Below are 16493 nucleotides of genomic sequence, written 5' to 3'. Positions count from 1 at the left end.
AAATGGGCTTCACACATTGTACCCATGTCGGAACCAAACCCAGGTCTTTGGCGTGACTAGCGAACGTTTTAACCAGTAGGCTGACCGACCACCCCGTCTCTGGAAAGGAAGTTCACATCTTTAATATCTAATAGGGGAAAATGTTTGTTCTTTGATCAACATAATTTCTTTTGGCGTATTCCAAGCATGATGGAAACTAGATCCCATTTGGTGTACACTCTAGATGACATGGCCGTCCAGGAATAACTCCCTGACCCAAACAAACCACAGACAAAGCATCCATCATATATACACAGTTTATTTTATCATGATTAGTACGAGTATGAAAACATGAAATGAATAGACGTAGGAAGGATGAGGCAATCACGATACATGTATCTCAAAGATGACCTGATGGTTGATGATGCATCTGCCAGAGCACACAGCTTCCCTACCCAAATCTGTCTCTGTAGCACTAGCCTCCGGAATATGTCCCACAGACTCTGACGATGAAGGTAGAAACATGGTGGACAGGGTGACTGGAGGTAGTATGCCCTTGTGTCTTGTGTCAGTCTTACATGGGTTTCTTTGTGTTATGATACGGATGTACAATTTCTTGTGTGTAGAATGGTCATGACATGGTTGCAGCTATCTACAAACTACTGAACATGTTAGGGCTCGGATTTCCATAAGGCTCCAGGCATTCACTGATGTTTGATAGTTGATTTCCCAGCAGTATGAAAACAGCCTGTTAGAAATCGAGTCTGGACCAGACAATCCAGTGGTTGATGTTATGAGGAGCGATCCACACCGTCTGGACATGCAATCCACCAAAACACTGAATCTGACCTCCCCCTTTTATGACTAGCATAGGTTGTTAGGAACCTCCCATGAAAAACCAAACGACTTCCATTTCTAAGCCGAGGTCTCCTGACCCCACACTTCAAATAGCCCATCCTTTTCACAGGTACCGTATCATTAAAATACCACTGTGAAGCTGATGAAGTGTATCGGATGACATTAACTATGTAACGTTAGTATCAGACATTGTGTAAAGACCAATACGTGTTCTGATTCCTGGGTACTTGAAGACTTGACCATATTAAGGCTAAAAAAATAATAGTCTTGGTTATCAGGCTCTGCCCGCATCATCATGAAGTTTGCTGCACATTTTATTTTCAAAAACACACAAACCCCAAATCCTTAAATATTCCAAGTCCACTGGTAGTCAAATACTGTATTTTAGTATTTTACTCATCAAGGAATACATCAATGTAGGGAGGCCCTTTCCCAGGTTGATTGTACACAACTGTTTATTTGGTTACAAGCTAGTTTGAAACACCCCCACACACACACTGACCGCCCACCCACACTATATTTTCACAAGCAATTGCCTGAGAACCAATTCTTTTACTTTTATAAACATTGAGGACCTCCTGATATTTAAACGATACAACACAGCCTTCTCCAACATACTTTCATCATGTGTCCTGTGACAGTCACTGTTCTTGTGTCCAGGCAGGACAGATCCAACATAAAGCACAACTGTCCACTATACTGGTGCTTACATTCACCACTCTCATACACAGAGCACATGTCTGATGCAGCTCTCACACGTGTCCCATCTACACAGGCTGTTGTTTCCTGTGTAGGGGGAGTGATCTCCCCTACACCAGCTGGTAGCCGAGGGGATCCTTGTTCTGGTCCAGGAGAGCCAGTGACGAGTCACGTATATGTCGCAGGAGTCGTTGAAGGTCATCCTTGTTGAATTCCTGCAACACAACATCAGTCATCAGTCCACAGTGAAGACCTTCAGCATTAAGGCCACACATTTTTTTGTAACTTTTTTTACTAGCCAAATAAAATGTTAACACACATGTTGCTATCAATATAAATAAATTATTATACATACCAATATTAAAACCTGTTGAAAATGTATCTTGCAAACTTCAGAACATAATGAATTTTGTAGAATTTTCCTATTCGGAATATTCTATAAGTAATACGTTACCACTGTTATACCGAGGCTGTTGTCTCCCACAACTGCTGCTATAGCGAAATCTACCACAGAGATCTCAATTACCTCATGCAGCCAGTGCGTAGCCACCTAGCTGCCATGTGACACCCTTCACTCTTGTCTCTTGCGAGAGCAAGTGCTCGGGGGACGGACGGGCGGGCAGCAGCCCAGTGGTAACGTATTACTTATAGAATATTCCGAATAGGAAAATTCTACAAATTACATTAAGTAATACGTTACCACTGTTATACCGAGGCTGACTACCACAGTAGGCGGTGGGGAGCACCTACAACCCGAATCCTGACTGCTATCGTTCCTTCCGACCAGCGGAAGTAAACACCAAGGCGGAAGCACTCGATGAGCATGCACCTAGCTAGGCGTTACCCTATAGGAATACCAAAGCACTGTCAAGCGCATACCGTAAGGCTCAATCGTCATTGCCAAAACGATTGGTGACTCCAAACGGCCCCACTGGATAGGTATTTCATCGCCGCAGCGGATGAGAACACTGTATCCGCGTGAGCTTAATCTTAGATCAGGTTAAACAGTCGAAAAGAGGGAAATTAATTTCATTCAGACCGTATATCCCAGAGCAAGCCTACTTAAAGTATGCATTAGGCGCGTGACCTAATTCCAGTATTTGTAAGCATGCATCACAAGGTTGGGATACACGACAGACAATTAAATACATAATTGTCAAAATACAAATAAGGACAAAGCACACAAAAAGCCGCCCTCACCTGTGGTGTGAGTGCGCTGGTTTGCGGGACCTCAACTCCTGTACCCACGGCAGTGGGAACATTGGAGACGACCCAGATTGACCACCGTGCAAGGTCTGACGCCTGAGGAGTTCGGAATTGCGCTGGGCACACCCCTTAGGTGCCCGCTTGCGCCGCGATCCGCGGGCCAAGATGGTGCACACTCTCCACGACGGCATCAGCGACCTGTTTGAGGTAATGATTGGCAAAAACCGAGTCAGAACGCCAGTAACAACCTCATAATATTCTGCGAACAGAGATATTCGAGTGTAGGGCAAATGTTGCCGCTAGCGCCCTGATCTCGTGCGGGTTTGACCCCGCTACCGGTAACCCCCGAGACCGGTACGCCAGATTGATGACAGAACGAAGCCACAACGCAATCGAGTTGCGAGTTATGTCAACCGTGCGATTAGGGTTACACGATATGAACAGACAGTCACGCCCTTGTCTACGTTCATTCGAAGCCTTAAGATAATACTTAAGGGCCCTAACCAGAAACAGCGCTCTGTCCTCAGTATCAGCAGGATGTAAGATTTCTTTGAGTGATCTTACAGTGAATTCTCTCTCCGTTTGCCCGATTCTCGGCGACGAAGCCCATGAGCAGGCCCAGGCGGACCGCTCCTTCGTCACCCCTATCAAATCGTACCTTAGCGACATCGAGTGCATGAATTTCGGATACACGTGCCGCCGTGGCAAAGGAGAGGAGAAATGCTGTTTTCCAAGTCACATGCCGGAACGAAGCACTATGCAAGGGTTCATACGGAGCTTCCGTAAGTGATTGCAACACTAGGGAAAGATCCCAGGCCGGTGCCCGAAGGCGGCCCTTCTTAAGATCGTGCTGTTTGAAACCCTTGATAATACCCCGTATCACCGGCTCTTTGGAGAGACTGGTACCCATAGCAACGTCCCGTACCGTAGCAACGGACGAGACATAGTTGGCAATGGAACCCCCGGAGAGTTTCCGGGTCTCTCGCAAGTGAGACATGAAACGAGCAATATCCTGCACAGATACCTTATCTGGCGAATGAATGTGATGTTTACAACACCACTTCGTGAAAATAACCCAACGTGCATTATACACCTTCTGGGTAGAATCACGATGCATACTAACGTATGCCCGAGACGCCCGGCGAGAAAAACCTTTACTCCTCAGACGCTCGGTGACAACATCCACGCGTGCAGATTGAACTGCCCTGCATTTGGATGAAGCTGACGGGTGTGAGGGTGGATCAAGAGATCCGGTCTCACAGGCAGTGGAAGTGGCGACTGCGTGACCTGGGTCAGCAAGTCGGGGTACCACGATCTGTTCAGCCACATGGGCGCGATCAGTAACATTCGACAGCGAACTCCTCGGAGCCGGCTTAGAATGTGTGGTATCAACGCTGTCGGCGGATAAGCATAAGCGTCCAAGCCCGTCCAGTCTAACGCGAGAGCATCGTGATCGATGGCCCTCGGGTCCGGGACTGGTGATACAAACAACGGGAGTTGATTGTTGAACCGCGTTGCGAACAGGTCGACCATCGGACGACCCAAACGTTCGCACAGCCACTGAAACACTACTGGGTTCAGCATCCACTCTGTGGGGCTTGGATCCTGAGGCCTCGATAGAGCGTCGGCCAGTACGTTCCGCACACCTGGGATGTGACGGGCGCGTATCTGGCACGGGACACTGTCCACCAGAGCGTAAAACTCGAACGTGAGAACGAGTAGCGAGTGACTGTGGGTTCCCCCCAGTTTGTTCACATAGGACACTACTGTCGTGTTGTCTGTCGCCAGCATGAGCCGGGCGTCGACGAGACGATGCTTCCAGTGATTGACTGCGTTGATCACTGCCTTGAACTCGAGACAATGGATGTGAAGACCTAGTTCGTCTACGCACCACAGCCCCGAGCTCACCTCCCCCTCTAGATGGGCGCCCCAGCCCACTAGAGAGGCGTCTGTATACAGGTTCAACGTGGCCCGGTAGGGCCGCATAGAGACTCCTGATAAGACATTGTAAGGGACCGTCCACCATTCCAGATGCGGTCGGAGCCGATCCGGGAGGGCGACGGTCGCACTGTTCACCTCCGTAGCTAACAACTGGATTAAAAACCGTTGCAGCGGGCGGAGTTGGAGCCGACCCCGTTCGGTGCAGGCCTGGGCTGATACAAGTAGCCCTAACAGCTGTTCCCAAAAGTGAACAGTCTGTTGCACCGCTAAGACTTTGGCAATCATCGCCTGAATTTTGTGCCACCGGTCTGGGGGGACAAAGAGGCGATGGGACACCCGTGTTGAACCGACCTCCGATGAACTGCAAGTTCTGAGAAGGGGTTAACTCGCTCTTGGGGAGATTGACAATCCACCCCAATTGCTCCAAGAGCCGACGTGCGAAAACGAGATGGCGTGACAGGGTGTCCGTCATTCGATTTGCTACTAGCGAGTCGTCCAGGTACGCGAAGTACCGGACACCCCTCCGGTGGAGGAACCCCACTATGGGGGTGGTTAACCGGGTGAACAGCCACGGAGCGGATGAAAGACCGAATGGGAGTACAACCCATTCGTAGTGCCTGCCTTGAAAGACAAACCTGAGATACTTGTGATGATCCGGGTGAATCGGAACATGCAGATAAGCATCCTTCAGGTCGATCGAAGCGAGCCAGTCGGCCGGCATGATCAGTGCTTTCAGGTCCGCCAAGCTCAACATTCTGAACTTGGGCGGCTTGCGCAGGTAGAACTCGTTGAACGATTTCAAGTTGTGAATCATTCTGAGTTCGGCACTGTCCTTCTTGGGAACTAGAAATATCCTGGAGTAAAACCCCGGTGTTATTTCTGGCAGAGCTAACTCCCGAACTGCCCTCTTCTCCACCAACCTGCCGATGGCATCGGCGAGGAAGGGAAGATCGGTTTCCGAATAGAAACCTGCCGACGGGGCAACTGTGAGCGGTGGATTTGCTTTGAGATTGAGCCGATAGCCGTACCGAATCGTGTTGACCACCCACCGGTCGTCGCACACTTGTTCCCAATTCTCCCAGTAAGTTTGGAGTCTGGCTCCCACTGGGGAAGGAAAGGGGGGCCTGACAGGCTGCGGCAGGCGCAACTGTCCAGGGCCAAGTGACTCGGGTTCGCCTTTGGGCCAACCGAAGTTGGCGCTGTCGGCATACGAACCCCTCCAATGAGAGTCACCTGGAGGGGCCCTTGCCGTCCTTAGACGACTTGGGCTTCCCCCAGTTCCCCGTCTTTCCGCGAAAGGGCAGCTGATTGCCCATACCGGAGCCCTCAGGGCGGGGCTACTTCCCAGAGGAAGAAGAACCCGACCCCTTAGACCTAACGGCCCCAGCAGCCTGGGGCGCGCTCCGGTTAGGAGCGGCACCCAGGCGCCTATGCAGGGACCCAACAAGAGCAAGTGTGTGCCGAGAGTTCTCGGCAACGTACACCAGGGAAGCATTTAAACTGAGCAGGCAGTTGTAAATGCGCTGGTCACGGTCCGTGGGAGAACCTTCGATCAGACTGGCCGCTGCAGCCAAGTAAGTGTCTCCGTGAGACATGTAGTGCCGAGCGAGGGCGTCCAGCTGGTGCAAGGTAGCTTGCGTTACCGTAGCAGCCGGTGGGGCACGGACACCCAACCGCTCAACATGGGCCTCCGCGGTAGGACCAGCCTCGGGAAAGGCAAGGTCATGTACCGGGAATAAACCCTTTCTCCACGACGTCGGAGGCAACGGGAGACACCGACCGGAGGCCGCCGCGAAGGCGTTCTCCAAGGAAGGCTTGATACCGCGCAGCAAGGTTGATGCGGGGAAAGCCATGTCGGAAGACTCATCGTATACCTCGGAGGAACCCACAGTCGTGGATTCCCCGCGGTACCGGCCGGGGCATGTCCTCAAAGAGGTCATAAACCATGGCCACGCGGTCCTTAACCGATAGCGGGAGCAACGGTTCGGGGGAAGGACCGGTGACCACGGGAGCCGCCGCCGTACCGGTGGACCCCGCCGCCGACCCCGTGGCCACCAAAGTGGCCGGGGACGGAACAGCCAGCGGCCTATCCTGAGATAAGGCCGCCAGCTTGGAGTCCACAAGTTATGCAAGTAATGCAGCGACGGAATCCCCGGACAGCCCACGGGCCGCCAAGGGATCCGCCGCAGCCGTGGTGGTGGTACCCGCAAGGGGACCCCGACCGGATGAGCCGGCCACCACAGGGGTGGAAACGGACTGCACATACAGCCGGTAGCGCTCGCTTGCGGCACACCCCGCAGCTCCTGGTTGCGGGGGTAGAGGGGTGGAGGACGGCGAAACATCCATGTCTGACATTTTGTTTGTACTATGAACAAACAGCAAAACATGGTTACAACACACGCACCACAAATAGTCACAAACGAGTATTTTCACAAGAAAATAAACGAGCAATGGGAATATAGAACATACACATATAACATATAGAGGAATAAGTGATGTAAAAAACCCAAGATATACTAGAACAGGGGAACGTAAGACGCAACGTGCATACGAGACACCCCGCAAGTATATAGAAAAAAAGGGCGGGAAAAATATTTCCTTTTGGCGGGAAAAATATTTCCAAGCGTAGTTACAGCAAACGCCCCGTAAAAGCACAGTTTATTAGAGAGAATAAACAGTAATAAATATCACCGAATGGTCGGAGAAACAGGAACGCTTGAGCAGTTTATTGTACGTCTTGCTAGAGCAAGCGAAGAGACAAGAGTGAAGGGTGTCACATGGCAGCTAGGTGGCTACGCACGTGCTGCATGAGGTAATTGAGATCTCTGTGGTAGATTTCGCTATAGCAGCAGTTGTGGGAGACAACAGCCTCGGTATAACAGTGGTAACGTATTACTTAATGTAATATGACAAACATTTTGAGGAATTCCCCAAAAGATATTTGCAATTGGAATATTTGTACTGACCGGAATGTTTGGGTACAAAAAAAAAAGAAGAAAAAAAAGAAGAAGTCTGGCCTAACATGAAAAACACAAACACAAGCATGGTCCAACATCAATTGATCATCAAATCCTGGCACAGGAAAGGGAGGAAACTCCATGTTTGTTTACAAGCTGAATTTGTTTCTAGGTTTGTCAGCACAATACCCGTGTTCGTGAGTGTCACCCAAGTGGAAACGTATAAGACCTGAATCACTTTAGACTTTCCTCCCACATGACGCAGACACCCGTTATCTAACTGGAATACTGTTCAAAGCAGCATTGAACCCAACTCATTCACTCATGCTGCACTCAGCAATAGTCCAGCTATATGATGAAGCCTGTAAATAATCAAGTCTGGACCGGATGCAACTCTGTAAGTTAATTGTTGCTCCTTGGATGAGCAAACATAGATGCATATATGGACCAGGAAGACATCTAGTTTTATCAGCTACTGATCATCTCCTAAACCTACTACCAGTATACAAGGCTACATGTAGGACACACTTTGACTGCATTGGTAGGACAGGAAGGTATCATGGTCCTGCAGTCTTGATTCAGGGGATGAGTCATTACAAACATATTCATAAACAATCCCAAAATGAAAAGGTCAAAAATTAGACGAATCATTCTCTCCTACCTTGTATAGCTGATACCGTTCGGCGGAGACATAGTCAGCCAGTTGGAGGCATTCTGCGAACAGTTCGCTGGTGTGTAGTACATAATGCAGGTTAAGGCACAACGCTGGTAGATGGAGCTGTCTCAACAACGCCATCTGGTGGTGGCGGGACTCATCAACATTCTTCTCCTGCGTACAGAAGATGACATATGAAGTGTCGCTGTGTCATCACAATGCAGTGTGAGTGAACTTTCTAGCCGTATCCATCTACCCGAGGCGAGTGAGTTATCTGACTATAAAAGTGATTACGGGCTATGTCCCTTCTCTGTCCCTCCTATTATCCAATCAGATTCCACCTCTCAGATCACTTGCATTTGATTCAAACAAAATGGCGGCGCCCAGTCAAGACAATCTGATCGATAAGTAAGATTTTTTGTAATAAACATTTAAAACACTAAAAGAATCTGCACATCAGTCGCCATGTTGTTAATGAACCGAACGTCAATTTAATTCTGTTATTTGGATTGGACTATGTATAAGACTTGTTTTCCAGCCAAAATATAACTCGATAATTTCAGACTAGTTTGTCAAGGATGGCAACGGGACTGTAAAAAGTCAGTTAACTCCCTTGCCTCATGAAGATGAGCTGCATCCTGTTGGAAAGCATACGAGGGCTTACTTCAAGTAGATTGAAGGTTGTTTTATGCTACTCTTATCCCAGCTACATCAAAGTGGTGCAATCTGGGTCAGGCAAACCAGAGGTCAACAGCATGAGCAATGATCAACAGAGCTGGGGCACAATGACCCAAGATCTACTTTGGTCACCTTCATTAGTGTGACAATGGTGCTGGGGACATATACCTCAGAATCAACACGGAGATCTAACACAGGAAGTTGGTGAGTTCATGGGGAGACTCATCAGGGCTTCATCTGCGGGATGTGACAGGTGAGTGAAGGGGAGATAACTGTGTCAACATACCTCCCTCTGATCCACCATCCAGCCTCCATCAGTAAACAGCAGCACATTGTATATACGGTCCTTAGTTGTCTGAAAACAGCAGCACATTGTATATACGGTCCTTAGTTGTCTGAAAACAGCAGCACATTGTATATACGGTCCTTAGTTGTCTGAAAACAGCAGCACATTGTATATACGGTCCTTAGTTATTTGAAACATGAAACACATGTCTGTGCCATCCAGAGCAGCAAGAGTTGTGTCCCTTAGTTATCCCACAACAAGGAACAAAGCCATCAGATATCATCCATAAATATGGACACAATGAAAGAGACATATTACACAACAAAACAAACCAAAGTGTTAATTAAGATATGATAGAATTTTGTGCATGATTATTTTCACACTGAATACATGAAAACTTTATCAGAAAAAGTGTCTATCAGAGTTTAGCACTTCACAAATTAAATCGATGACGTGGCATCCTTATATATACTTGTACTGTTTTGTATAGATACATGACCTATCGATATTCTTGTATTGTGTCACAGAGTACAGTTATGACCGTTTATTGATTTGGTTCACATGTTATTGCAAATATTTGTGGCTACTGGTAATTATAAGATGGCGGGCCACCTTTGTCTGCATAAGCAGCGTGTGCTTCCATCTGTCCACCTCCAACTGGTACTGCTTCATGCGATGTTCGTACGCCACACGGTCTGTGAAGCTGGCGCCGACTGTCAGATCGGGTTTGGCTGGCTTGCCGTGATGACAGAGGGAGAACCAGTCGTTGAAGCTCTCAATGGCATCCTGAAACACGTATATAATGGTGGTCAAAGTTTACCGCCAGAACCCGTCTGTTGTCAACTGTATGACTAAAGAATCAACTGGAGAAATTATGAAGAATATCACATTCCCAGGGGTGAATGAACAGATCTTGATCTGAACCATGAACAGGTAGAACCATCCATCCAAACATAAAGAAAAAACATAAAATGCATTTCACTTTTCAAATTAAGATTGTATCGACAAGCACAAACATCCAACATAGTGAGTGAGTATGGTTTTACGCCGCTTTTAGCAATATTCCAGCAATATCACGGCAGGGGACACGAGAAATGGGTTACACATTGTACCCATGTTGGGAATCAAACCCGGGTCTTCAGCATGACGAGCGGACGCTTTAACCACTAGGCTACCAAACCGCCCACATCGAACATAGACTTAACTTAAGAGATAATCTTCAGGAAATCTTTCAGTTCAAGGACATAGCAATGCTTCTGAAGCAAAGATTTCAGGACCTTGTTAAGTAAATTCACAAAGAAAAGTGGGAAGTAGGTATTATCTGTTACTCTCATCCTATAAAACAAAATGCAACCACGACACTACATGCTGGGTAAATCCTACCACTAGCAGGAGCAATGCATGACACTCACCAGGTAGGCCTTGATACACATGTACTCCCGGATAGCGTTCTCTTCCGACGACAGCAGGGATGTTGACCCAGTCTGCAGAAACCAGAATACACATGTATAAACTAAAGATCATAGTGAAAGAGGTTTGTTTGTTGTTTAACGCCACACTCAGCAAAATTCCAGCTACATGTATATGACAGCAGTCTGTAAATAATCGAGTCTGGATCAGACAATCCAGTGATTGACATCATAAGTATCGATCAACGCAATTGGGATACGATGACATGTATCAACCATGTCAGCGAGCCTGACCACCCAACCCGTTAGTCACCTCTTACAACAAGCATAGTGGCTTTTTACAGCAAGCATGGGCAGCTGAAGACCTGTTCTACCCTGGATCTTCCCGGGTCTAATGAAAGAGGTGGATCGAAATGTTTGACAAGAAGCGATATACTGCTGATGTCAGAGAACTTTACCTACAGACTCGTATGACTATTCCCACACAACAATTTGATCATCTTGACTTCATTACAGTTGATTGTCCTCATTGTTTTCACAAGAAAAACAAACCAACTGATTAACTGACTCTGGTGGGGAGAGAGCAGCGGTTTGATGTCACAACTTGTCTTCAAGCCAGAACAAAATGCCCATCATGGACAGTGTCAAAGACTCATGAACATCTGCTCCTGATAGTACCCCGAGGTTCTGGGTTACCTTTGAGAGCCAGATTCTGTAGATGACGTCCACCGAGTCGGCCGGCAGCTTGTCGAACACCTCTCTTGCAGCTACATGCTTCTTTACAGCTGCAAAATATACAAGTTTCATTTGAAAGATTCCATGTTTGTTTGTTTGTTGTTTAGTGCCGCACACAGCAATATTCCAACTATATGATGGTGGTATGCACATAATTGATTCTGGACCAGACTATCGCTTGACTGACATCATGAGCATCGATCTACGAAACTGGGATACGATGACATGAATCAACCAAGTCAGCGAGCCTGACCACCCGAACCCGTTAGTCGCCTCTTACAACAAGAATAGTCACATGTTACATGAGACATATGGATCTGTACCAGTAATAGTCCCACAAGCGCAAGCAACTAGGATATACATAGTCCAACATCAGACAACCGTATAAATTTATCTAATCTCTTGGTACAGATGTAATGGGATTATAACTCATTATTGAGGCACTTATTTCATTGCTTAAATATTAGTAAAATCTAAATATTTTTTACATTTGTATACTTATCCTGCATTACTCCGTATTGCATTTACTGCTGTCTTTGACAGAGTGACGAACTGTGTGAGATCCAGCTGCTGAAGAAAGTTGTCCCAACCAGCTCAGGAGGCAGCGCCCTCTCACAGTCGGCACGTGACCCGGAAGTCATGACGTCACACAAAAACACATAACTGCTTTAAACATAACATCTGAAACTTCGTGGGGAGGTAGCGTAGCGAAAGGGAGGGCACTTAGACTTCGTAATGCAGGATAAGTATACAAATGTAAAAAATATTTAGATTTTACTAAATTTTTTAACTTATCCTGCATTACTCCGTATTGCATCTTTATCAGACGGCATGGCCGGTGGGCATACCTGCAGATGTGAACCATATTAAACCCTCGTCAAGGTCCGATGAATCCGCACCGCATACAAGTGATGACCGGAACATCTACGACCATTCCTGTCTTCAGGAAACAAGAGTCGATGCAAAAACGAAACGCCCGAATAGGTAACCGAAATACAATGAGGCGTGTTGCCAAAATATATAACTTACCGAAGAGCGAAAGCGAAACGCAGTAGAGCCCTCTAATCTGAGGCGATAAACACCAGAGAGTTCGACGGGCCCCGCTCGGGGAATCGAAGAATCAGCGGCGTCGGCGGCAAAATCTACGACCAATCCCAAGAGCGAATGCGAAACGCAGGATAGCCCTCTAGGCTGGAGGCAAGGAACACCGGTGAGGTCGACGGGCACCGCTCAGGTATCAGAGAAGCAGCGGCGTTGGCGTCGGCGCCGGTGTCCACATCTACTACCATTCCTGTCGTCAGGAAACGAGAGTTGATGCAAAAAGTAAAACCCGGATAGGTGACAGCAATAGAATGAGTCGGGTAACCCAAAACTAAAACTGACCTAAGAGCGAATGCGGAACGCAAGAGATCCGTCTCGTCTGGGGTGATAAACACCAGAGAGGTCGACGGGCCCCGCTCAGGGTATCGGAGAATCAGTGGCGTCGGAGATAGATGACCTGTTGGGCTACAACCAGGGACCAAAACTGTGAACGCCGGCGACAACTTTCAAGGCTACATCACGGAAGTAGTGGTTGGTGAAGGCGGTGTCCGATCGCCACGAACAGGCTTCCCTGAACGACTGGATGGAACAGTATACCGTGAAGAACCAGTGTAAATACGATCGCCCTGATCTCATTTTATTTCAGGTGATAGCCTTTGGGGGGAGGGTCCAATCCGGCGGCTCATAAGCTTTAAGGATGACCGTCCGGAGCCACAGGGAAAAGTATTCCGGCTGACCAACGACTGCGACGAAGGGGAGACCGGCAGAAAAAGGTGTTTCCTAGACTTGCGGCAGTCTTTAGATCGTAGAATAACCTTCAGTGCCCTTACTGGGCATAATGACGCTCATCCTCATCCTCGGCACCCACACTGGACGAGGGGGGAGGGGACAAAGAATGATCTATCAGGCTGTCCTGGGAGTTGAGTCTTTACGCTGACGTCCCAGTACGGTCCATGATGAACGGCGCCCTGGGTACCGTATTCGAACCGGGCACGGGAGACGTCGAGGGCGTGCTGTACATGGACTCGAGCGGCAGTAGTCAAAACCAGTAGAAACACCCGTCTTCTACTTAAGGTCGTAGAAGGAAGACGAGGGGAGTGGTTCGAAGGGCGTTGAAGACCACATTCAGATCCAACGCAGGCGGTCCGAACTTGGCCTTCAGGTCTTCAAGACTGAACGAGCGCAGCCAGGCCCGTAGGTTGGGAATTTTCGTCTTTCTCCGATCGTCCGGGATGGCCAGAACGGAGTAGATGGCGACCAGGTGTGTGGGGGTGGTAAGCCCTTCAACCGACGGGTGCTACGCAAGTACAGAAGGAACTGATCCAGGATCTGCGGTGACGCTGTCATCGGATCCTGGTGTTTGTCAGAACAAAATGCCTGGAACAAGCATCATTTATCAGCATACAGTCCCCCTGTAGATGGACGGTGGGCTGAAGCAAGAGCCTTGGTCGCTCTAGCCGAATAGCCCTTGGCTTTCTGCAGGTGTGTCAGGCGTGCAGACGATAACATGCGGGTATGAGGGTGTGGCAACAGACCGTGTGGATGGAGCAGAAGGTTGGACCACACCGGAAGTTCCAGGGGTTGTCTCTGGGTATGTTTCGGAGGTCGATAACCCAACTTCTGGCTGACCAATAAGGCGAGACCCAAGTCAATGGCAGGGGTCGAGTGGCCTGGATCTCTGAAGAACCATGGGAGGGAGAACCGGAGTCGGAAAAGCGTACACGCGTTATCCTTCTCAGGAACGATGGAAGGCTTCGACTGCCACAGCGGTCGTATCCGGCACAGGTGGAATGGAAGACGACAGCTGGCCACATTCAGATATGAGGCAAACAGATCTAGGGTTGGGGTGTCGACCGTTTGACATATTCTGGCCCGAGGCGCCGGAGAGCGTGAGGCGTCGGAGAGCTTGAGGCGCCTGGAACGCCGAAGATGGTGATTCTCGGGGGCGCCGGTCGAGTTTGTAGCGCCGGGAGAGGGGCGAGTACTCTGGGTCCGCAAACACCACACTACGGTGACGTCGTCAGTGGACACGATCAACAGGGCGTGACCGAGAAAGCACTGTCAGCAAGCGACGTCCTGGATAAGCCTTTATCTCGAGGCTGTTGCTGTGCCAATGGTGTTGATCTCTGGATCACAGGTGGTCACAATGTGGGCTGGTGTGGGCCACTAGCCACTGACAAGGTGGCAAGGGAGGTAGTCAGCAACAGGGGTCTGCGATTGCGTACCGTCGGTACGATTCCGAAAAAGGTGTGATCGCCTGCGAGCCAACCTCATGTAGACGAAGTAAACCAGCTTCACAATCGACCGCCGGGGCATCGACGTAACCGGGTAGTAGGAAGTCGAGGCAATATGGCCATTGCACGAAGTAATTAGATCGTTTTCATCCCTGAAGCGGCGTATAAGTACTCCTGTTCTTATATCGAGGTGACGATGGAGGACGACAACACGATACGAGGCAGGTATACAACAGGGGTCAGTGGGACGGCCGAGGGACTTTAAGTATCAAATCGACACTGTGTCCGGTAGTCAAGGCGGAAGATAGGAAGGTGTCGTAGTCGAAAAGATCAAACCGGACGAAGGAAGGCGATCTTTTCCATCCCTTGAACGCCTATAGGCGCTATCGTTCTTACAGCGAAGGGTTGATGAAACAAGGTTCCTCGTGACAGCCGTGTTGGTAGAGGAGGCCTATTGTTTCCAACATCCGTGCATGGATGGACTGCGACAGGCGCCTGGTTGAGTGGTAGCACCAAGCGTACAGGTAGACATGGAAACCAATCTGTAGAAATACATGGCACCCCTTGCCATGGTAAGTTGACCTAATTCCGGTCGGAGTTGTTGACAGTCCGAGTACTTGACACGTGACATGTAAATCACACTGCGCAGTAGCCGAGAAAACCGCCTTGGAGTCGGAACTGAGGTGCAAACTCCACACACAGACAATCCTCAATGAACTGCGTGAGAGACGATCAAGTGGTGTACCCGAGTTTTGCGATAAAACACGGAACCCCATGGGCGTCGTGGAAAACCCGGTGAGCGCCGAGGAAGAGTCTCTTTCAGGAACGCTGGCGCTAGGGTAGGGTAGAACAGCGTTGGTGTCGGCGATGTCGACGAAGTAAACTCTTTGTAAGTGGATGTCGTCGTCGAATCTGATACAGACGCTGTTCACATGACGCTCTGTTTCGATGGAAACCCGCAGGTCATCTCTCCGGAATCATAGCGCTTTAAACGACGGGATTATGGATAACGTCTCAGTGGGCAAGTTGAATCAGACCAACTGTCTATTGGTTGAAAAGATTCCACCCAGGAACGAAGTAGAACGATAGTCACGATCCCGAAGACCGACGGGAGAGTAGCGACAGGAGCGGCGACAGTTGTTTCACCATGCTTCTCCGTGTGACGAGTTATGAGACGGCAGCAAGAGAAGAGGGCAGTGGCGCCGGGGAGGCGATTGCCGATGGTGCCCCTTAAGCCGCAGTAGAAGATCGGATAGTCGGCTCGTTGATCTGAGCTTGATAAAGCTTGTTGATCTGGGCGCCGGAGGTCATCTTAGGCGCCGGATATATCATAGGCGCTTCTTCCGTAACTCTTGAGGCGCCGGAGTAGTCAGAGGCGCCAGAGACATTAGAGGCGTCGAAGATCATGAGATCAAAGACCTTAGAGGCGCCGGGAGCGCCGAAGACATCAGAGGATGCGGAGGCGCCGGAGCGCGGAGACATCAGAGGCGCCGGAGGCGCCGGGACATCAGAGGCGCCGGAGGCGCCGAGACATCGGAGGCGCCGGGAGCGCCGAGACATCAGAGGCGCCGGAGGCGCCGGGAGCGCACGAGGCGCCGAGACATCAGAGGCGCCGGAGGCGCCGAGACATCAAAGGCGCCGGAGGCGCCGGGAGCGCACGAGGCGCCGGGAGCGCACGAGGCGCCGAAACATCAGAGGCGCCGGAGGCGCCGGGAGCGCCGAGACATCGGAGGCGCCGGGAGCGCACGAGGCGCCGAGACATCAGAGGCGCTGGGAGCGCACGAGGCGCCGAGACATCAGAGGCGCCGGAGGCGC

The 16493-nt window shown here is 49.6% G+C and overlaps 1 protein-coding gene across 1 annotated transcript in view; it reads right to left on the bottom strand.

Moving 5' to 3' along the window:
* Positions 1-297: 297 nt before the first annotated feature.
* LOC139452268 (nuclear pore complex protein Nup107-like) overlaps positions 298-16493 on the bottom strand; it is a 47309-nt gene continuing 31113 nt past the window's right edge. Inside the window, exons 21-26 of the mRNA XM_071233670.1 lie at positions 11365-11453; positions 10672-10743; positions 9872-10045; positions 9260-9328; positions 8302-8469; positions 298-1751 (exon numbers count right to left, since the gene is read on the bottom strand). Of these exons, the coding sequence (XP_071089771.1) occupies positions 1647-1751; positions 8302-8469; positions 9260-9328; positions 9872-10045; positions 10672-10743; positions 11365-11453 (677 nt within the window). The 3' untranslated portion in view covers positions 298-1646. The remainder of the gene's footprint in view (positions 1752-8301; positions 8470-9259; positions 9329-9871; positions 10046-10671; positions 10744-11364; positions 11454-16493) is intronic.

The sequence above is a fragment of the Haliotis cracherodii genome, unplaced genomic scaffold, assembly GCF_022045235.1.
Source record: "Haliotis cracherodii isolate W230 unplaced genomic scaffold, xgHalCrac1.p SCAF_9, whole genome shotgun sequence".
NCBI classification, from domain to species: domain Eukaryota; kingdom Metazoa; phylum Mollusca; class Gastropoda; order Lepetellida; family Haliotidae; genus Haliotis; species Haliotis cracherodii.
This window is presented reverse-complemented; position numbering and strand designations above follow the sequence as displayed.